The sequence below is a fragment of the Phaseolus vulgaris genome, chromosome 6 (genome assembly GCF_051622355.1).
Source record: "Phaseolus vulgaris cultivar YP4 chromosome 6, ASM5162235v1, whole genome shotgun sequence".
NCBI classification, from domain to species: Eukaryota; Viridiplantae; Streptophyta; class Magnoliopsida; order Fabales; family Fabaceae; genus Phaseolus; species Phaseolus vulgaris.
In genome coordinates, this window is record NC_143503.1 from 35678509 (window position 1) to 35696902 (window position 18394).

General features: G+C 29.7%; 2 protein-coding genes across 2 annotated transcripts; both read right to left on the reverse strand.

Annotated features, from left to right (window-relative positions):
• Window positions 1–1642: 1642 nt before the first annotated feature.
• LOC137832646 (uncharacterized) lies at window positions 1643–7747 on the reverse strand. The gene is made up of 5 exons (XM_068640928.2): window positions 6220–7747; window positions 4234–4418; window positions 3974–4144; window positions 2518–3006; window positions 1643–2432 (listed from the first exon to the last, which is right to left on the reverse strand). The coding sequence occupies exons 1-5, from the start codon at window positions 7706–7708 to the stop codon at window positions 2004–2006; spliced, it is 2763 nt and encodes a 920-aa protein (XP_068497029.2). The 5' UTR covers window positions 7709–7747; the 3' UTR covers window positions 1643–2003.
• Window positions 7748–11362: 3615 nt separating this feature from the next.
• Window positions 11363–15469, reverse strand: LOC137833580 (uncharacterized). Its single transcript, XM_090304079.1, has 8 exons — window positions 15180–15469; window positions 14104–14996; window positions 13804–13993; window positions 13561–13664; window positions 13334–13436; window positions 12941–13233; window positions 12157–12462; window positions 11363–11955 (listed from the first exon to the last, which is right to left on the reverse strand). Exons 1-8 carry the CDS (start codon window positions 15205–15207, stop codon window positions 11602–11604), a joined length of 2271 nt encoding a protein of 756 aa, XP_090160205.1. The 5' UTR covers window positions 15208–15469; the 3' UTR covers window positions 11363–11601.
• Between the last annotated feature and the right edge of the window lie 2925 nt (window positions 15470–18394).

Below are 18394 nucleotides of genomic sequence, written 5' to 3' on the forward strand. Positions count from 1 at the left end.
TTTTCTTTCTAATTTACAGTCCACCAGAAACAAAATTAAAAGGATATAAAATACTTTTGATAAATCTTTCTCATCCATAAAAAAAGTAACACGTGGCTCCTCGTTAAACTAACCATTCCAACTAAAAGATAAATATGTGAAAGAACACAAAATAATTATTTGCAAAAATATAAAAAAAGAATGTGAAAAGAAGAAACTAAGTTTGAAACTTTGAATATTAGCCCACCGACTTTGGTCTTGGGAACGTCCACACAGTTTAAACGGACAAAAGTCAACCCACAAACGGAACAAATTAAAAAAAAGGAAAAAAAAAAAAGAGTACAAACCAAACATTATGTGATTAATGGAGAAACAATGAGCCACGTTACTGAAACAGTTAAGAATGAAACCCTCTGATCCAACAAAATCCCAGAACCAAAACAAAAATGAAAATGATGTAAATTTGACTTTTTTTCTCTTTCTTTCTTTTCCTTTTAAACATTTTGAATTTGGCCTAATTTATACATTACTCGTTTTTATTCTTTAAATTAGACATTATTAATATATACCATGCTTACAAAAAAACATATATCCTTTCCAACTTGGCAACTTACTTTTTTATATCCTTAATGTTTTAATTATAAAGATTAATTAATAATAAAAATAAAAGTACATTTTGTGTCTAGAAAAAGTGGTCTAATTAAAATTGAAAAGAATTTTAAAGTTTTTATTTTCATAATTATTATTTTTATTAAATATTGATGCGTGTGACAGTGAAATCTTAATTTCTTTTTTCAAAAACATATTACTTCATATTTTCCTAATTATATTATTTAACTATAATTATTCTTAATGCATGAAACTCAAAAAAATGCACATGTGAAATTTCCTACTGTATGTGCTTGTTTTTTGAGTGTGTCCATATATTGTAACAATTAATTATAAAATTTACAATTTATACTATTTTGTTAATTTTCTAAGTCAATAAATTTTATCATATTTCGTATATCGTTTTGTTTTATATGTTGATACAAAAATTTATTTCATCATATTAAATTTTTTATGAATTTTAATCTTTTAATTTTTAGTACTTTTTTTTATAGTTGTAAAATAGATTAGTAATGTAAGACATTTTTAACAAAATGGCATAATAAATTACCTGAGATATTTTGTTATTTTAGTTTAGGACACATAGGATGTAGTAAGATTTATGTTTTTGTAACCGTGGTATATCATTTACAGTCAGTTATATGTTATTATATGTATCATATAACTGGGTTCTGTACAATTTTTTATTTTTCCTTTATCGATTCACACTATAACTGTCAATTTTCTTGTTATAATTTTAGTGGATATGTTCTCAAATATCATTTGATTATTGAATAGTGGAATAGTTTTTGCATGTGACTTTAAAGATGATTTTTTCTCCCTTTAATTATTAACCAACAAAGTTCATTTTAACGAATATTTAAATTTATCACATTTTTAACTGGGTTGAGGTTCCTCTGATGTTGACATACTCCTGTTCTACTTCCTGATAAGATGTTTAATGTTTCCATGAAGTCATCATATTTTCTACATAAAACTGGTCATCGATCAACATCCTATCATGCCAGAATTTCCTCATTTAAGCATGTCCAAATAAATTATTAACAGAATAAGATTGCAAGGCATCATTTTTTCCAAGTAACAATCCAATATACATCATGGAAAAAGAGTTTAACAAAAAGTTTAGGGATATGGATAGGATCCAAATTTAAAGAACATAATAGTACTGTGCAACTGGATTCAACAGACCTGATCAATGACAAACTTAATTTTTTCATTCCAGATTTGACTCATGGATGTTAAATGCTGCCATGTGCAGTAAGAACCCAGTTACACAGTATTAACCCAGTATCAGCCATGCATTTGACTTAAAGGTACAAATCATGGCTGCAAAATTAAATTGTGACAATTTTTTTTCTATTTTTGACAAATCTACATCAGCAACCATGTACTTGTTTTGTACTTCAACCGAATAGTTAATTTCGTTTTAGCCTCTTTATTCTCTCAAGAGCACCAAGCCGATTCTCGTTATCTTTATCTTTTGCAGCATCTATCTCTCCATTCTTGTCATCCTCATCTCTCTTTCTAATCAAACCACCAAACACAGCAGAAGGAACATCTTTTTGTGCAATTTCAATCTTATCATCACCGTCATCAGAATCACTGTCTTCTGGTAACTCGATATCCTCGTTATTTGCACTAGTTTTTATCCCTCCATCAGACTGAGATTCAACTCCAGCACTCACAAACCCAACTTTTCTATCTTTTGTCACTGTATTGTCAGCTGCTGGTGGTAATTGCATTTCTAAAGCAGCCATTTCGTCCTCAGGGATCCCAGCCTGATTCAACTTGTCTTTGGCTTCATCAAGATTCACAGTTTGATCCTTCTGCATTAGAAAATGTGTCTGGAAAAACAATAGAAAATTAGAATATATGCAAATATCAAGGCTACAGGCTCATATAAAAGTGAATATGAAAAGTCAAAGTAACCTGTCTGTTGCTTGCAGACACACTTCGCTTAATACGAAGCATTTCTCTGAAAGTATCTTCATTCCCGTGTTGAACCTCAAACTCGTGCCACTTATTCCAAAACTCGGGATCAGACCGTGGATCTGCATATTTAGATGCAAATCCATATAATTCACGGGCCCGGTAAATTTCTCCCAAACTTTTTTCCAGCTCAGCATACTTCAAACTCAAGGTTTTGATGTCCTTATTCAAAAGATCCTTATTCGAAATATCAGATTTAATTGCATTCTCATAGATATTAATTGCCTTCTCATAGATCCTCCTTGTTTCGGGCACACCAAATATCTCAGCTGCACGAGAAATATATATTTCATACATGCTTAATTTCTCATTGTCAGGAACAGCTTCTGTTGCTTGATCATAAACCTTCATAGCTTCCCCTGCTAGACCATAGTCCTCCTCCAGTTTGGCATATTGCAGGTAAAGCGGCTTTACTTGATCAGCTGGGGCCTGTTTGGCAAGCATGATCCAAAAGAAGGATTAGGATGATGCATAACAATCTGGTTAAGGTAACAAACATATCCAAACACATGATCCGTCTACATCCATTGAAAATCTAATCAAATTCATCGTTGTTAAAATAAAAAGTCTTGAATCAGATTGAATGGATTGTAGAATTAAATGGATCCACTGCTTTTTATTTTCAAATTCAATGGATCATCCAATTAATACATGATGGATCAAAATTAATCCAAAATAACTTTATCATATTTAATTTTTTAATACTCTCTCGTCTACTGCTATCTCTACCCTCTTGCAATCAATATTCGGTTCCAAAATGACACAACAAATTGTTTTTCTTTAATCATGCTACATACACAACAGAACCTGTGATTGCAATCCTAATTGCATAAGGAGCACACCAAAACTAAAAAATACAAAATAAAAACTAGACAGTTAACTAAAAAACTTTGTTTTTCTCAATCATGCTACATACATAACAGAACCTGTGATTGGAATCCTTATTGCATAAAAAGCACACCATTTAACTAACAAATACAAAATAAAAACTAGACAGTTAACTTAAAAACATAGAGATAAAGTTGTATACTAAATTGTTTTTGAAAGAGAGTATAGAATAGAAAGAGTATTTTACAAATAAAAACTATTTAATTCTTAAAATATATTTTTTTTAATGGATCGATATACATCCATTGAATATGGATAGAGTGTTTGGGAGAGATTGAATTTCCCCTTTTCAGCTGTTTTCTGGATATTTCAATTGTTTATTAAAAAAATAATCTTAAAATGAATTATTTTATCTAATCCATTAATCAGACTAAGAATTTATCCAATCCATCTCTTTGACACTCTTATATCTTGCAAAAGGATCATCATATAAAACTTGTGATGAAATTGCACTTAAAGAAAACTTAGATTTTGGAAATCTATCAATAAATAAATAAATTGTGCATACCGATTCAACTGCACTTTTAAATAATTCTCTTGCTCGCTCCAATTTATTCTTTCCATATCTCTTCACAAATTTAGAGAGATATGTAACCCATATGTCTTTAACATGAGGGTACTTAAATATCTTTACTCCTCTTTCATAAACTTTAAAAGCATCTTCAAAGTACTTATTTTCCTGCATAAATCAATGAAAGAAATTGTCCATAAGCCAAAATCAGGTCAGTAAAATCCAAAAGATTTCAGTACAAAAACAGTACAACCTACCCATATAAAGTATGCATAATTGATGATTATTTGTGGTGTGGCTATTCGTAAATCCAAAATTCGCTCATAAACAGCACGTGTAGAGTCCAAAGAACCTAGGCTTTCCTCCAAATCCACATAAAATGTCCACAATCTCAAGGACTTATGTAGCTTCATCTGGGCTGGTTCATTTCCATCCGCAGCCACTAAAATAAAGCATAAGGCAATTTAAAAGTTAGTCCACCCTCTATAACAACATCTCTAGGGTCGGGATGATTTGGATTTTAATAAATTTGATCAGCATACAAACAAAACTACTTAAATAGGTTTGAATTTAAAATCCAATCCATTTTCTTATAAACCAGTTATAATTTTTTTATAAACCACTTTTCCATGCTATTTTAAACCATAACCCAGTTATAAACAAGTTTTAAGATGAACATGCTCATGTAGAATATTCTTAAAGCAATTACATATCAATAGCAACGGCTGAATACCAAAAATAATTTCATACATTTATTTTTTATCATGTAATAAGGGAATGTAACAGCACAACTAGACCATCGGCATTCTAACTCACAGGATGTGGTAACTCAGAATTTCAAAAGCAAAACAGAACCATATATAATGAAACTACATGGTCATCACACTACAAATCAATAATCCTACCCAAAACCTATCCAGCACTTTTCTAAGCTAGATAGAGCAACATGCTGTGCCGATAAGCAAATAATGACTCTCATTAAAACGTTAGATACCATGTCAGTAGAAGAAATCAAAGGTAGTTTCATACATATATTTTTTACCATGCAAGAGAATAGAACTGCACTACTACATATCAATCAAGCAGCTCATCCAAAATATAAAGCTCTGGACTCTGGTATCCTTAACTTTATAAAACTCAACCAAGAATTTAACAAGAATACATGGCCATTTAGAATGAGACCATAATAGTAAACACTACAAAATGTATGGCCAAACTACCATCATTAAATCCTACCCTTTTACTAAATTCACAATCCTACACTTGTCAAAGCTAGCTAGAGAAACAAGTAGTGCTCATAAGCAAATAGTAACCCTTATTACTCTATAATAGAAACTAATAAAAAGTCATTTAGCACGATATGTTAAAGGTCGCATTTGAACACACAATAACAGGACTAAAAAGCACCAAAGGTCTAAAAAATTGCAGCCCACTAAGTAGCTTTAACCCCTTCACTTATAAGAATCCAAATAAGCAAAGCAATTAAATTCTGCATACACCAAACAAACTTATTGACACTAACAACATGCCAACAGGATCACAACAACAAGCCCTTCAAAGCCTTGCATATAGTACATAGCAACTGGTCATAAAACACACTCTATTAACCACAACATATTTATCTTTTGAACATTGTCGTTGAATAAAGGAACACAGCATCAAATGCAAACATAATTATCTTATATTCTTACTACATCATCTAAATGTAGAATTCCTAGTAGGACTAGGACACAGAAAAACTACTGATCCAGATGTAAGCCAACTCTTTATGCACCAGAAATATTCAAAAATCCCTTTTCTCCCAAGAAATCATTTCTTAGGAACCACAACAATCAAACGCAGGTCTATTGGTTAAACCACGAAGCAGAATAGACAAACAGAAGCAGAAGAAATCTCAAAGTTAGCTGAAGAAATCTTAGTGAAATTGAAGTCATAGCTTATACTTTACTAGGGTTTTTGGTGGCTTTGGCTGTGTATATTTTCATGTAAATCTTGTTCTTGGATGAATACTTTCGTAGTATAATTTTCATCAAGTAGATCATTAAATTGGAAATCAATAATGATTGAATGACTAGAAACAGACACAGCATTTACAAACCATATATATTTCAATTGAACACAAAAACTAATCCGCTAAAGTTGATTTAAAATGGTCAGGAATGGCCAAACTAAACTTAAAAGTTTGGGTCGATTTTTACCGAAACCTAAGAAGAAGATAATGTGAAATGATGAATTGGGAGTACCTTTTCGCTTCACCTCAACTGATGGCTCAGCTGTAGCCCGCCTCATCAGCTCAAGTGCTCCTTTGAAATTTTTATGCTTTAACTCCATTTCAGCCCACTCACACCAGACACTAGCCAGATTATCCACGGTTTTGTAGTTCACCTGCACTGCCTTATCAAATATGACACGGGCATTGGCAAGATCTTTGTGCTGCTCATACAGTTTAGCAAACGCAACCCACAAAGTATGAGGCTTTCCCACTGCCTTCATGGGATCAATCGTCCTCACCGCTTCAGTGTAAGTCAGTATCTGCTTGGTAGGATTCCCTTCAAAGAGCTTCACCCTCCTGTGCCACTGTTCTACATTATGAGGATTTTGACGCAAAAGCACACTGTTAGCCAACTCCGGCCTCCTCTCCATAAGGTAATCAAACCGAGCCAACCTCAAGTCTATGTCATTCTTGTCATTCAACCAAAACCCATGTAAAATCTTCCTCTCAAAATCCTCCTCCGCCAATCTTCCTCTGAAACGAATATCCTCTTCTTCTACTTCCTCAAAGCCATTTTCTTCACCCTCATCATCCATCTTGTAAGCAAGCATGCTCTCTTCAAGCATGATCTCTTCAAACTGCGAGTAAGAATCAAATATAACACTAAAATCCCTGACCGTGATAACAGTAGACATACCCTCCTCAAACACATCCCTAGCCTTCTCGGGCAAACCCCTCCTAATGTAATACTTGGCAAGCGAAGTCCAAAGCCTACCCACCTCATCAGTGAACTTCCTAATCCCACCCCTAATGATAGCATCCACATTCAACCCAGAAACCTCATTGGCATGGCGTGTGAGCAAATCACACAACTCCAACCAAAGCCGGTGCTTGGTCTTACCCTTAATGGAGTAAAACTGGTCGTCATTGAGCACCGAAGCCAGCCTATCAGAAGCCTCTTGCCAGAGACTCGAATTAAGCAAAAACTCAATAAAATCCTCAATGTGAGAGGGATCATACTTCAAATACCTGCGATAAACCCGAAGAGAAGTCTCAATGGGAATACCCTTCTGGCTCACGAACACAAGATAAGGTTCCCAGATACGGTCGTGCTGGGTGACTGGGAGGGCGCAGAGAGCCCTATCGAAGGTCCTGCGAGTCCGAGTTACCAATTTCTGATTGGTTAGGGTTTGCAGATACATAATCCAAATTCGCGGCATCTTGTGCATGGTGACTAAGGCACGCTCGAAGGTGTTATTGAGCGTGTCGTATTGAGAGTGAGTAACGGGGAGGTTGCGAACGAGGTCGAGGCGCTCCCGGAGGTACGCGTGCCACAGCTTGTAGCTTCCGGAAAGCGCTTTCAGTGCCCTCTCGTAAATGACGAAGCGCTTCTTGAACGGAGCTTCCAAACGCGCAATTAGGTATCGCCACCATAGCTTAAGGCTGAAAGGGTTTCGAAGCAACTCCTCTTCGTACAAAAGGTCGTTTTCCGAGGGATACAAATCTTCAACAATTGCCATTTACACTAATCAATCAAACTAAAAAACTGATTTCAAAACAAATCTTTATCAGTTTATATAATTTGTAATTATATATTATATATAAATTTATAATTATATATTATATAAATTTATATCTCATATCTTACAATATCTTATATATCTTACATATTTATATCTCATATTTTACAATATCTTTTATATCTTAAATTTTAAAAATTATATATATTTAAAGATTATATATATTTTTGTATTTATATTTTTATCAGTTTCTGTCATATTACCTAATTTATATTAATTTATATAATTTGTAATTATATATTATATAAATTTATATCCATATATAGATTATACATATTTTCATATTTATATTTATTTCATATCTCATATTACGTAATTTAAATGTATTCTGAATTTTATATTCTGAAATAATTTTTATTTGAGTTTCTATAATACATATAGTAATTAATTTTAAAAAAATGGTGTATTATCTATTTCAATAAATATTTGGTTGAACTAACACCTATACAGCTTAATAAAATTAGGTATAATTTGTCATAGACACAGTATGAGTTTTCCCCGTGATTTTTTCAAATTACATTCAGATATCAGCTTTTGCTCTCCTAAGCTTGCAATCAAAAAATTTCAATACAAGCTAAATATTTTTTTAAAGTTTTACAAATTTTTTCATGCATTTTCTTCTTTGCTATGGTTAACATTTTATTATCTTTTTCATCTTATGATTAGTTTGATAAATGGAAAACAAATAATTAGAATAAAAAACAAGAGAAAATATTAAAAAATACATATTATTTTATCAAAAGATTCAAAAAAATTAAAGAAATTTGAGTTAAGCAAGCATAACTAGAGATTCACAACTTTCTGATTTACTTTTTAAAAAAAAAATTGTGATTGGTATGTGTATGGGCAGTGTTTAAAAAAAATATGTCTTATTACCTGTTCTATTACTTCAAAAAAAACTCATTCAAAAATGAAATTTGTTCAAATGATGCAAGTGAGTATAGTTGATAATATTTTGAAGTTTTTCATGTTTAATAGTTATATGTTATAGGAATCAACCCCCTAAACATCAATTGGATTTTTTTATTAATTTGAATTTATTTAGTATATAAACAATGTGTAAAATGAAACTAGTAATTAAAGTTTGTCATTAATTGAATTTAATTCTTAAGAAAATTCAGTATTTTTTTTTCACCCAAAGTTTCATTAACTTATTACACATCAAACTCGTATTTCAATAATGCAAACCTACTATATAGCATCATTCAAATGCTAAGTACGATATTATGAATTGTATCGATGACTTGTATTGGTGTTCTAAAAATTCAAACTTTATTGTATAAAGTGTTATTATGATTATAAAAATAAGAAACAAATATTTGTGAATTAGTCATGAAAAACATATTTATGTTATAAAAAATAATCTGGAACATACTTGTGCACATAAATATATAATTTATAATTATATAATATATAGATTCATGTCCTACATTTTAAAGATTTTACGTATCTTCATGTCCGTATCCGTGTCGCATCAGTGTTCATGTCAGTGTATGTGCTACATAGGATATAATTGATTTCTACTGGAAAAAATAGTAAAATTGAAAAAAATAAAATGTAATAAATATTATGGTTTATTTTGTCTACTCACTTAATCATTTTAATGCATATTATAATTATTTTTTTCTTATTAATTAATTTCTCGTGTTATGGGTAACACCATTATAGAAAGATCAAAATGTTATTGGTTATTCAATGGTTTGTGTTTGTTTCATTTGGATTGGTTATTACAAGTGTTTGAAAGTTAGATATATCAAAGGTTAATTACTCATATATTAACAAGTGACAATATGATTTTTTCTGATAATGCATTTTTTGTTTCCTCAATTTATTCATTTTGGTATTTTGTTTTGTAGAAGTATTCTTCAATTGAAATCTATTTTTCTCAAAATCTGGATAATATTCTCATAAAAAAAATATTAGGATGGATATAGCCTATAGGAAACTTGTGGAGTCATTCTATTCATATTTATTTTTATATGAATTTAGATATTGGTTTATTTATTTATTTTCTTTTATAAATTGTAATGTTACAAAATCCCACACCAAAACAAAAATGAAATGATGTAAATTTGACTTTTTCTTTCTTTCTTTTGCTTTCAAACATTTTCAATTTGGTATAATTTATACATCACTGATTTTTATTCTTTAAATTAGACATTATTAATATATACCATGCCTAAAAAAAACATATATCCTTTCCAACTTGGCAACTTACTTTTTTACATCCTTAATGTTTTAATTATAAGGCTAATTAATAATAAATATAAAAGTACATTTTGTGTGTAAAAAAAGTGGTCTAATTAAAATTGTTTCCATCTTAACATGCATAGGTTCTTAGTAAGAAAAAAAAATATAAGTACTTAGAGATGGGCTAATAGCTATTTTTTAGAAATATATCTTTCTTAAAATTTGTGTAAGAAAAATTTATTGAAAAAAAAATATTTAATCAAAATAAACTAACTCACTAATTTGAGTGGAATGATCCTTATAATTTGTTAAGCGGGTGAGGAAACAAATGAGTAATGATTAAGGAGATAAAGTTTTTATTTCATAATTATTATTTTTATTAAATATTGATGCGTATGACAGTGATATGTTAATTTTTTCAAAACATATTACTTCATATTTTCCTAATTATCTTATTTAACTATAATCATTTTTAATTCATGAAACTTAAAAAAATGCACATGTGATAGTTAAATTTTTAGGATTTTAATTATTTAGAAATTAAGTTTAATTTGTTTTTTATACTGCAACTATGGAATTCTACTAGTGTCAGAATCAATGATATCAAAAGGATTGGGCTGGAAAAAATCGAAATATGAGTGTTTCATATCCTATCAATTTTGGGAAAAAAAGTGCTCTACCCCTTTAAAAATACTTTTGAATCACTTTTTTCAAAATATTTTCATAACATATTTTCTGAAATTTATAAAATATATTTAAAAAAAAACGTTTTTCAGAATAGAATTTCTAAAATGTATTATATAAGTCTCAAAATATGTTTTTAAGATTAATTTTCTAGAGTATGTTTTAAAGAACTTTCTGGAATAAAAGCGAATTAAATGAGATATTTTGATCATTAAATAAATTTTATTTATTTGATGAGATGGAGAGAGAGAAATATGATGGGATGAAAGAAGAAATAGCCTCGAAATATTTAAGTTTCATGATCAATTTTTTTTCACTTTCTAACAATCAACTTAAGGCAAATTCTTCTACACCCAAACCCAATCTTTTTTAACCTGCATCCTATATATCCTATATAGTTTTAAATTTTCAAAAATATCTTTCATTCCAGAAATAAAAATCCAAAATTAAAAATAATACATTTCAGAAAAAATTATTATGTTTCAAAAATAAAAACTTAAAAACAAAAATCGAAATCCACAATACAAAAATTTTCATTTTAAAAAAATCAGAAACATATTTTAAAAAAGGAGATCATAATCTATTTTAAAATTAGTCTTTTCATAATGAAATTGGTGCAGTAATCTGGTGCAGGAAGTAATTGCACCCAACTTAATTTTCTTTCTAAATTTATGAGTTTTAGTGTCTTTTAGTTACTTTTTGCCTTTTAAGAGATGAGAATAAGATCATGGAACATACTTTTTTGCCTTTAAAACCTCCAAAAAATTACAAACCACGAAGTAAGTCACGGGTATGTCTAAGGTATTGTACTAGGGAATGTATTTACTTCTCATACACTTTTCTCCATCTACATAAGTATTGTCTTCGCAAATTGGCCATCAATTTTAAAAGTTAATGACCCTTTGAGAGAAGTGATGCCTAAATAATTTCTGTACGAAGATATGATCTGAATAATTCCTTCACATTCTCCTCCGCTTTCTCTGTCTTCTGTCACTGTCATTCTCATCAGAACTAGTGGAATCTGAGTCTGAACTAGTTGTTCCAGAATCCGATGAATCAGAACTCCCTGACCCATCATCTGATTCAGATTCTGAAACCTGTTTTTGTTGTTGCATGATAAGACGTGGCATATTCTTCAAATACTCACGTAGGTTCTCGGTAAGACCACCAAGACCAATGGATGTAAAGAAATTAATGCAGAACCGTGTGTTTTTTGGATTATCTTTTGGAAATATGGATTCAAAAGATTCTTGCATAGTTGGATCATTTAACCGCTCCTTTAGCAGCCGGATTTCAAGGTGCTCTGCTAACTCCTGCAACATTATATAAACAGTAATCAACATCTTCCACACACAGATGCGTGCATAATTTACACAATCTAGAAGACAAGAAACCGAAAATATTTTCCAGGTCTCATTATATGCATATTTCTAAAGCACACAGATCAAACTTGGAGAAATAGTATGCAGGTGCATAAAGAAACAAGAGAAATACTTGATTTTGATTCTCAATACCTGGAAGAGAATCTTAATAAATATACGTGAAGAAGAAGTTGTGTCCTCTTCAGTCAGCCGTATATATGAAAAAACATGCCAAGGTAGAGCATATGTGCCAAGTAAATGAGCAAAAAATTTCGCCACATTACGCAGTTTATTTGTTTCAAGTCGGTGAATCATGGAGTACTGCTGCACAAAGCACTTTTCAAAATTTTCTTGGTGTACTTTGTTGATCATGCAGAAACGCTGTCCCAGAAGACCATAATATTGGAGATAGGTTCTCTCTTGGCTGCAACATTCCAAAAGCATAATGCACAACTCCATCTACCACCAATTATAAAAATACCAAATTATAGTTAGTTAAAAAAATAAGCAGAGAAGGCATAACGTAAACAATGAAGAATGATACATTGTAGCTTGAAAATGTTCAATCTGAATAACTACTTATAGATGCAGTCTATGCTTAATGATAGTTATAGCTTACAACAGCTAGGCATTGATGTACTGGTCATATAAAGAGCATCAAATCAGATAATAAAAACTAAAGAACAAAATAACCTTGAACCGATGCGGTACTCAGTTAAATTCAAATCTAAAAGATCAACAAGTGCCAAAATACAAATTGGCAAATTAGTGAGTTTATACAAGGCAGACGTAAAGAAAGAGAGCATTCAATTTTCTGAAGTTCAACCATGTTCTTAAAATATAAATTTAACATACTAAAAAATTTACAATAAGAAAAAGGAAGCATGTAGATAATTTAGCAAAAGAAAATAAGTTATAGCAGAGATTCCAAGCTCACCTCTTGACCTGGCTCTAGCTTAATTTTCAGAAGCTTATGACCAGCTTCCTCAAAATTAGCACTAGACATAATTGTTAAATAGATGGTCCTTCGAAGATTGACAAGATTTGCCTCTGTTTCATCTTTTATTTGCATTTGTTCTTCATCCTCTTCATCGGACTCTTCATCGGACTCATCTGACTCAGCATCCATGCCTTCCTCTTCATCATCGTAGTCCTCACCCAGCATTGATTTCTTCAACTCTTCATAACGCTTCTCATTTTCCAGGAAATTGGGGTCTGGCTTGAATATATCTGAGAAAAAAACAAAATAGAAAATAAAGAAATCAAAATGACCAATGACAACAATCAAACAGATAAGAAACATATACAAACTTCTCAAAACAAAATATACCAATGGAAATCTCAAGATCTATCTCCTCGTCCAAGGAGACTTCATGAGTTAACTGATCTTCCTGCTCCACAAGATCTAGTTCAGGACGAACAGCTGGATAGCCCTGTTAATGCAATGAAAGTAACACATTTCAATTTTAAACTATTCCTTTAAAGTGATTTTAAAAGAGTTGAATTCTGTGTTATTATGTTAATGTGCTATTCCTATCCCAAAAAAAAAGGAAGTACCTGAAACTTGGCTTTTCTTATTGCAAATAAGCCTTCAATGAGAAACTGAACACGTTTGTCAATTTCTCCTTCATGAAGAATTCCACGAAAACGCTCAAAGATACCTGCAAATTATAAAATCTTATTTGCCAGATAATTTAATGACAGAAAGTTATCTCAAGCATCATTTGCACATATACACAAGTGTCTTGCATTAGCATATTTCTGCAATCAGAAAGAAATATAGTGTGAGGGAATACTCACCATGAAGGCCCTTAGGTGAGAGATCCTGCAGTATTGAACCACATTCTGTCACAAAACCAACAGCTACTTCAACACTATCATCAGAAGGTTTCTCGAGTAAAACTGTGAGTAGCTCAAGAGCAATAATCTCATGAGATACTTGCTGATTCACCAGATGCCCTATAAATTTAACAGCTGCTAGTAATTGAGTCTATAAATGATGAAAGACAAACAAAAAACAAATCAGTAGCAAAACAAAAGGCAAATAAAAGTAAATTAGAAGCAAAACTTGATCTAAGAATAAGAAGAATAATCACATACCTTGTCATTCCGCTTATAAGCCCTCTTGAGCTGCAAAACAATCCTTCTTAGCAAAAGATCCCCCACCTCAGGGAACTTTGTATTAACAACAGCAACCAAGGCAGCAAAAACATCTGTAAATCCTGGAGAAGCCATCTGTGACTTCATACATGACCGACAAAAGAGTCCCCTTCCCCTGATCAGGTTTTCCGAAAACAATTCAGGAATTATATTTTTTATGTTTGTAGCATTAACCTTATTTACAAACCCGTTTATGCTCTTTCTCAGAGCATCCCACGTTAACCTTTGATATTTTACACTACTTTTATCCTGAACTTCTTTCATCATCATCGCCATCTTAAAGGGGGGGATGTAAACACCTCCACTCTTGCCCAAACTAGATGCATCACCAATCAGGTTAACTCCTGGGATCGTTGCCTGTCGTTGAGGATTTGCATCTACAACAGTTCTTCCATTTCCATGCTCTTTCTTTCTACTTACTTCTTGCTGCTTGCTCGCACCCCTATCCCTGTGGTTGCTCTCATTGTCATTATTCCTTTCAACTCTTTGTCTCCAATCCATATCCCTCTCTGATTTCATTGCCAACTCCCTATCATCTTCCTCCGAATCATAACGTGTACGTCGTTCCCTCTCATTGTTACCACCCTTTTCCACTTTTCGCCTTCTATCCCTATCACTGTACCTATCTGATTTCATGGTCAGGGCACTGTTATCTTCTTCTGAAGCATGCCTCCCACGGCGATCCATAATGCTATTTATGTCTTCTGAATCACTCCTACCACCACGCCGATACCTATTCCTCTCATCATCCTCAAATTCGCTACCACTGCGTCTCCTTGCATCATCCTCACTCAACTCGTTGCTGCTGCTGCGTCTTCTCGCCATGTCAAATCCTAATTCAGTCCAACAAAAGTTAAATACAAAATCAAAGAACAGAGACTACACAAAATTGCGGAAATTTCACTGCTGAACTTTGTTTATATTGTAAAAATGAAGTGCGAATGGGAAAACGAAAAGAAAACAGTACATAATACAGTGACAATGATTGAATCAACCAAAAAGACGAAAATGAGTACCTTTGGACGGAGAACCAAAAAGTTGCATGAAAGAACTCCATGGATTTTGATGGATTCTTCGTAGAATTTCTAAGGTTTAGGTTTTAAAAAAAATGTGTGAAACGAGACGGAGAACAAAATAGTTACGTTAAAGAACTCGAAGTATTATTGGGAGAGTGTGTAAGTTTAGCTTTTGAAAAAAAAAAATGTGTGAAACGAGAAAGATGAAGGTGATTGAGCAGAGGTTCTGTTTATGGAGCATTCCGCATGAGATGATTATAAAATTATTGATTTTATATGAATTAATCCATAATTTATATCTATATCTATCTATATCTATATTATATCTATAAATATAAAGAAATTTCTCCTTTTTAAAATGTTTCTGATATATATATATATATATATATATATATATATATATTTTATTCCTTATTTTATTTTTATATGTTAATATTTTATCTTTATCTTTACTATTTTGTGTTTTTTTTTTATATATAATTTTTTTAAAAGAACCATTTTGTGTTTTTTTATATATAATATTTTTAAAAAAATAGTTAAATATGAAGAGAATTCTCCTAAATAACTTTTTTTATATTAAAATAATTATCTATATCTATTATATACTTATAAAGAGGATTCCTCCTTGTGTAAATGATATATATATATATATATATATAATTTTATTTTTTTATATTAAAATAATTATCTATATTATCTATATCTATATTTATACTAGGGGATTCCTAGCTTCTTATATATATATACATTTTTCCTTATTTTATTTTTATATATTAATATTTTATTCTTATCTTTATTATTTTGTAACTGTTTTTTTATATATAATTTTTTTTTAAAATATTTAAATACAAAGAGAATTCTTCTATATATATAATTTTATTTTTTTATATTAAAATAATTATCAGAATATTTTTAGTTATTTTATAGACAGTTTTGAATTTAATTTTCTATCTGTTTTTTTTTTATAGGAAACAATTTGAATAAGTGAGAACAGTTCTGGATTTGATACAGAACAATTTGTTATTTGATCTACTCAACAATTTTTAATTTGATTCAAATAGATTTTTAAGTAAATACAAATTTTTTCTTAATTTATTTTTATTTTAACTATTTCTCTTTTTATTTTTAAGTAAATACAAACTTTTTTCTATTTTATTTTTATATGAATATATTTTATTTTATTATTTTATGTTGGTTATTTTGTAATTAATAGAGTAGTTATTAATTTTTAAATTTAAATAAAATAGTTATAAAAAGAATAATATAAAATAAGTGTGAATGGGAAAACAAAAAGAAAACAGGAATTGAATAAACCAAAAGATTTTCGTACCTTTGGACGCAAAACCAAAAAGTTGCATGAAAGAACTCGGATGGATTCTTCCCAGAGTGTCTAAGGTTTAGATTTTTGAAAGAAATGTGTGAAACGAGAGAGACGAATTCCGTTTATGCACAGTTTCACTTAAGATTATTGTAAAATTATCTATTTCACATAAATTACTTATATATATACATATATATATATAAAGGAATTCACCTTTTAATTACTATTTTATTTTATTTTTATACTTATGTTTTATTTTATTATTTTAAAAATACATCAGAGTAGATATTTATTATTTTGTGACTTTTTTTATTTTTAAAAACTAAATTTTTGAATTTTACATTTTGAATTTTAAATTTTTAAAATTATAAATATAATTCAAAATCGGAGTTGTCTTTAATTTGATTATTAAATCAAATGGATTTACCGAGTAGTTTTGAAATATTCATTTTTTTCAACTTCAAGAATTAAGCGAGTGATTTTTTTTTTAAGTTATTCAACTAAATATTTTCTTTCAAACTCCATTTTTCTCTTTTTCCTTCTTCAATGGTTCACAAAAACCACTTATGTAATCCAAAAACCTCATTCCGCAACATCATTAAACATGTAACTTTCTCAATTCACATTGAATCTAAGAAATGAATCTTTTTTCCAAAAGTATAACTCTCTATGATGATGCAGAAGAAAGTTTAATGCTTACAACAAAAAGAACTTTTTCATTCTTCTTAGGTATGCACATTCTCTTCTTCATTTTATCAAGTTTATATTTGTTACACTTTTCATGATTATATATTATTTATTGTAAAAAATAAAATGATTTTACGTAATGATGATGAATCAATCAATTGCATTGGTTAAAGCAATTCAGTATAATGATTTTACGTAATGATGATGATAATGACATTTTATTTATTTATAATATACTATAAATTTATATTGTTAATATAAATGTGTAAATAATAACATTGTTTAAATTTTAATATAAAATATATATATATATATATATATATATAAATATAAATGCAGATACAGAAGCAAAGTCGCATGTGTTCCCGCTAGTTAGTATATGTAAAATATTCTCCTCTAACTGTTTTTTTTCTTCTTATTTTTAAGTATATACAATTTTTTTTTCTATTTTACTCTTACATCAATATTTCATTTTATTATTTCATTTTTATTATTCTGTCATTTTGTAATTAATAGAGTAATTATCATGTTTTTTAGATTTAAATAAAATAATTATAAAGAATAATTAATAGAGTAGTTAAGAAAATGGCATAACAAATTACCTGAGTTATTTTGTTATTTTATTAGTTCGGGACACATAGGATGTAAGAAGATTTATGTTTTTGTAACCATGGCATATCATTTATAGTCAGTTATATGTTATTATAAAGTATCATAAAACTGGGTTCTATACAATTTTTTTTTTCTTTATCGATTCACACTATAACTGTCAATTTTCTTGTTATAATTTTAGTGGATATGTTCTCAAATATCATTTGACTATTGAATAGTGGAATAGTTTTTGCTTGGGACTTTTAAAAATGATATTTTCTCTTTAATTTTATCTCATTATTAACCAACAAAGTTCATTTTATCGTATATTTAAATTTATGAATTTTTAATAAATAATGACATTTTAACACTTGTTTTTAATTTTTAGATTTAAAAATCTATTTTTTTATCATAAATGTTATTTTACTAATTATAGAAACTTATATATTTGAACTTCATAGTTATTTAAAAGTTGAATGATTTTCATCTTTACAAATTATGTTACTCATTTGTGTAATTCTTTTTATGTTAATTCCTGAAGTAAAAATCAGACGAATCCTTATTCAAGTACACTAATAATTTAATACTATCAGTTAGTAAAGGAAACATGAAAATA

Coding starts and splice junctions, on each gene's coding strand:
- LOC137832646 (XM_068640928.2), bottom strand. CDS start 7,708: ATGGCAATTGTTGAAGATTTGTATCCCTCGGAAAACGACCTTTTGTAC. Junction 4,419..6,219: donor AGTTGAGGTGAAGCGAAAAG/GTACTCCCAATT, acceptor GCTTTATTTTAG/TGGCTGCGGATGGAAATGAA. Junction 4,145..4,233: donor ATTATGCATACTTTATATGG/GTAGGTTGTACT, acceptor TGATTTATGCAG/GAAAATAAGTACTTTGAAGA.
- LOC137833580 (XM_090304079.1), bottom strand. CDS start 15,207: ATGCAACTTTTTGGTTCTCCGTCCAAAG. Junction 14,997..15,179: donor TTTTGGTTCTCCGTCCAAAG/GTACTCATTTTC, acceptor GGACTGAATTAG/GATTTGACATGGCGAGAAGA. Junction 11,956..12,156: donor TTATTAAGATTCTCTTCCAG/GTATTGAGAATC, acceptor ATAATGTTGCAG/GAGTTAGCAGAGCACCTTGA.